Source organism: Dendrobium catenatum, unplaced genomic scaffold, assembly GCF_001605985.2.
Source record: "Dendrobium catenatum unplaced genomic scaffold, ASM160598v2 fragScaff_scaffold_156, whole genome shotgun sequence".
Lineage (NCBI taxonomy): Eukaryota > Viridiplantae > Streptophyta > Magnoliopsida > Asparagales > Orchidaceae > Dendrobium > Dendrobium catenatum.
Genome location: NW_021318618.1, coordinates 2,113,689 through 2,118,020, shown reverse-complemented (window position 1 = coordinate 2,118,020; position 4,332 = coordinate 2,113,689). Strand labels below are relative to the sequence as shown.

At 34.2% G+C, this 4,332-nt stretch overlaps 1 protein-coding gene across 1 annotated transcript in view; it reads left to right on the top strand.

The window, feature by feature from the left end:
- LOC110094082 (lysine-specific demethylase JMJ25) overlaps nucleotides 1-3,152 on the top strand; it is a 17,689-nt gene extending 14,537 nt beyond the window's left edge. Inside the window, exon 12 of the mRNA XM_020819227.2 lies at nucleotides 3,051-3,152. Within this exon, the coding sequence (XP_020674886.1) occupies nucleotides 3,051-3,137 (87 nt within the window). The 3' untranslated portion in view covers nucleotides 3,138-3,152. The remainder of the gene's footprint in view (nucleotides 1-3,050) is intronic.
- The last annotated feature ends 1,180 nt before the right edge of the window (nucleotides 3,153-4,332 follow it).

Sequence of the window (4,332 nt, the reverse complement as noted above, 5' to 3'; positions counted from 1 at the left end):
CGATAGATCCGTTGGTGGGTTTGGGTGGGTATGACATCCGGAAAGTCACCATAGGTGGGAGTGGGTGGGCAAAGCCCGCCACCGCAGAGCGTGGATATCCAATGGGTATCCAACCAGGACCCCATGTAGGGCTCTGCTATTTAAAAGTTATGTTTTAAAGTATATGGTGTATGTCATAGACTTAATAAGTAAGAACTTCAACTAATTTAGTCTCATATCACTTGTCATGTTGGTAATGTTTATATTGTTTTTTTAGTTTGGTTGAGGTGGGAACTCACATATCGTGATGGAACCATGCATTTTAAATATAAATTAATTTATTAAATTATAAATATTACTTAATATTTTATTCTTAAAGTATTAAATTAATTTATTAAATTATTTAAATAATTCAGAAAATAAACTTGTCGGTTTAATGGAATCGGGACCGGTTCACCTATTCGCCGACGATTTTGGCAAACTCAGCCCGATTTAATGCAGAAACAGTTTTCGTGATGAACTAGACCAGCCTTAAGACTAATTCACGGTTGAACCAGTCAAGCCATTTTTAAAACTTTGTTTCAACCAATCCCAAACTTTTTTTTATAAAATTATTTTTTTATTGGGATGTCATTCAATTTTTAAAAATTATTGCAGTACAAATGAAATCCTCTAATTCTGATTAATTCGTTAATTTGTAATGAATTTTAATCATATATATAAGTTCAGTTTATTTTTGTACTTTTCACTTTTAATCTATTTCCTCATTATTTAGCATTCATTAGAATCTTATTATTAAGGCTTTACCAAATAATTTTTTTACATATTTATATTAGAAATTTTTAAAATCAAATTATGGATCAATTAATATGTTTATAGTCGCGAGCGTCTCGATCATGGGAATCAATATGTTTAATTTCAACATTATTATGACACTTAAATGCTGAAAGAATTATTTATGATCGAGAGAATAAATACTGATCATTTAATGGAGTGTTTCATATCTTTGTTATAATTATTATGCATGTCACTTGCAAATCTCTATAAATAGGCATTTACTTTTTATATGAATGGAACAAAAACCTTAGCTTAAGATTCAAGTGAGCTCAAATATTTGAAAAATCTCAAAGCTCCACCACCAAACCACCATAGTTGGAGCACTGCTTAATAGCCTGTCTTCAATCCTCCTCTCTTGAGTAACCACCATCTGATCCTAGCCATTAGACCATTGCGATCAAATCGCCGTTGTTTAACGATTACCAGGACAACCGCTAGATCGTTTCAATTAAACCACCACCTAATCGCCTCCTTAAAACCATCATTGTCTATCCACTCTATCTAATGGTCGTTATCAAACCAAAGCCCAACTATCACAAAAGGGTCATCACCTAATAGCTACCATAAGACCACTATTGTTTGATTATGGTCTCTTAACCAACTTCGATCGATTTTGGTCACCTGACTATGATTTTTTTGCCACCATCACTCGACTACAATCATTTAACCATTGAAGTCCCTATACAATCCTTTAACCATCGTCACCTCAATTACAATCCTTCTATCATCATTACTTGACTCTAGTCCTTCGACTCCTATCACACATCTACAATCCTCTAGCCACAACTACAATATTCTAGCCACCGTCACATAGGGGTGCAAACGAGTCGAGTCGAGTCGAGCTCGAGTCAGATGGTGTTCGAGTCGAGCTCGGTTTTAAAATACCGAGCTCGAATTCGAGTCGAGCTCGAGCTTTACTCGTGACAGTGTAATGAGTTAATCGAGCCTCTCGACGCGCCACTCGATTTTCCAATTTTCACTTGAGCTTCCCAGTTTTCCACTTGGTTCCCGACCAATTTTTGTTTTTCCGCCAAGTTATAATGGTTCCCGCTTTGGGAAAGATACAAATATACTCATACAATAAATGTTGCTGTTTTGGGATGTAACTTTTTAATTTTATATTTTGAAAATTTTACTACTTTAGTAATGATAAAGTTGAAGCATTAATTTCACTAGTTTTTGAAAATCTCACAACCGTATAAATGATGTCACTTTGGAAAATGTGACTGTTTTTTTACTGTTTAAACTTCTTTATTTGAACTTGCTTTAAACATTAATGATGATGCTTTGGACTTTTTAGGTTAATTTAATAATCAAATTAATAATTAAAAAATCAAACATTAATTCGAGCTAGCTCATGAGTCGAGCTTCATCGAGCTCAAACGAGCTCAACTCGTGAGCTCTATAAGCTCGGCTTACGAGCCCATAAACGAGTCAAGCTCAAGCTAGCTCGCGAGCCGGCTTTGCTCACTTACACCCCTACCGTCACATGAAAATAGTCATTTTACATAAACCCTAAACTACAATACATTGAACACCCTCGCTCAATTATGGTACTTTACCACTATCCTCTGACCATTATTATTCAATTATAATCATCTAATCATCATATGATTGATTATGATCATCTGGCCACTATCAATTTAGTACAGTCCTTCGTCCACCGCTGTCTGACAATGATTCTTTGACCACAATTGTCTGACTATCATCCTTCGACCACCATCGTCTGACTACAATCCTTCGACTGCACAAACACTTGCTAATTTTGTCACCATCACTGTCAATGCATGCATGCTCCTATAAAGTTGAACACTGTCGACACCAACTCTGGTTTCTAACATCAGCACCAAAATTTATGATGTATTTCTTAGTCTTTGGACTCCCCTTCTTAAAGGAGATTAGGAGAATAATCAAACAAATAATAAGTTATTTTACACTCAACCATCACCATCACCTACAACCTCAGTTGCCGCCAGCCAATTATTATTGTTTGGCTTTATGTTGAATTCATTTTACTTCAAATCAAACATAAAAAATTAATAACCCATATATTTATTTTGAACTCAATCAAATAAGTATAAAATACTTCAAATGTACTGTATTTATTTTACATTTTATTCATTTGATTTTTGCATTATTTTTCAACAAACTAAATAACCCCTTAAATTCAATACCTCTCTTATTCTTATCGATTGTTTGTAAGCTCCTAATTAATATGTTTTGATTTTGGTCAGATAAAGAAGATGATCATCCATGCTGTCAACAATGCAGTGAATGCTCTACAAGAGCAAGCTTCTGAGAGTTTCGTCTCTGCTGAATAAACAGCCCTTTTTAGTCTTTATTAGTTTTCTTTTTTTGGTTAGAAATTGCGTTAATCTTTTTCTTATTGTTCAGAGTGTAGTGCTGAAATTAATCTTATGAACCGTCTCAATGTTTCGCCCTTAATGTGTCTGAAAAAGAGGTGTTAGATTTGAAATTTATTTATGTGATATGTGTGTGAATTTATTTTTATGACTTAAATGTTTCAAAAAAAATTATTATTCACTTTGTCCAAAGCTAAAAATAGGAAATAAATATAATTTATAATTTTAAAAAAATAAATTAGTTAAAATTAGATTTCAAAATTGTCTTAAATGAAATTATTTTAAAATTAAAATTATTATATTGCAAAGGTGCAGAATCGGCAACATCTGAATGGGGCAAATGGCTGAGTATTTGATCAAATAAGGTACACAAAGAAATCCTGCAAAGGTGCAGAATTTAGGAACGGACGAAAATGAAAGAAACAAATATATGTTTTTTTTGGGAATATTTGGGGCAAAGCCCTTCTATTGATGTAAAAAATAGTTACAAGTAAAAATAAAAACTATAGTCCCAATTCTCAACAACAAAAAGAGAATCGAAGACTCCAAAAAGGAAAGGAAAAATACATAACAGGAACCCATAATGGTAAGAAAAAAAAAAACAAGCTTAGCCAAAGCTAAGAAGGACTCAGGCATCTCTTGTGCGAAAATAGCCGAAGCCACCGAAGGGACGGCACAAGAGAAAAGCCGCTGGTTGCCAGGGACGACCGTACAGATACAACATTCATCATAGTCCATGTCGAAAACGGTCCAAAAAAAGCCTCACAGATCCTTCCAGCTGAAAGTTTTCATAGCAACAACTTTTTTAATTTTTGCTAAAACAGTGGCAGAACAGTCCATAACTCCCCCAAAGATCCTGTCATTTCTAGCTCTCCATACGAAATAGATAGTAGCACAGGCATTTAAAAGAAAAAATTGCACACGGGTGCTAGAGAAACCTTGATCAAAAAAGCTATCAAGAGCCTGGAAAAGGTTGGGCTTCATCAAGCAACTGCACAGCCAAGGTAAGGTTCTTTTAATGATAGAAAAAGTAAAATTGCATTCAAAGAATAAATGCCCAATACTCTCGTTCTCAGAATGACAGAAACTGCATTGTTGGTTAACTTAAATGCCCCGATGAACTAAAATGTTAGCCGTTTTTAATCCCTTTTTG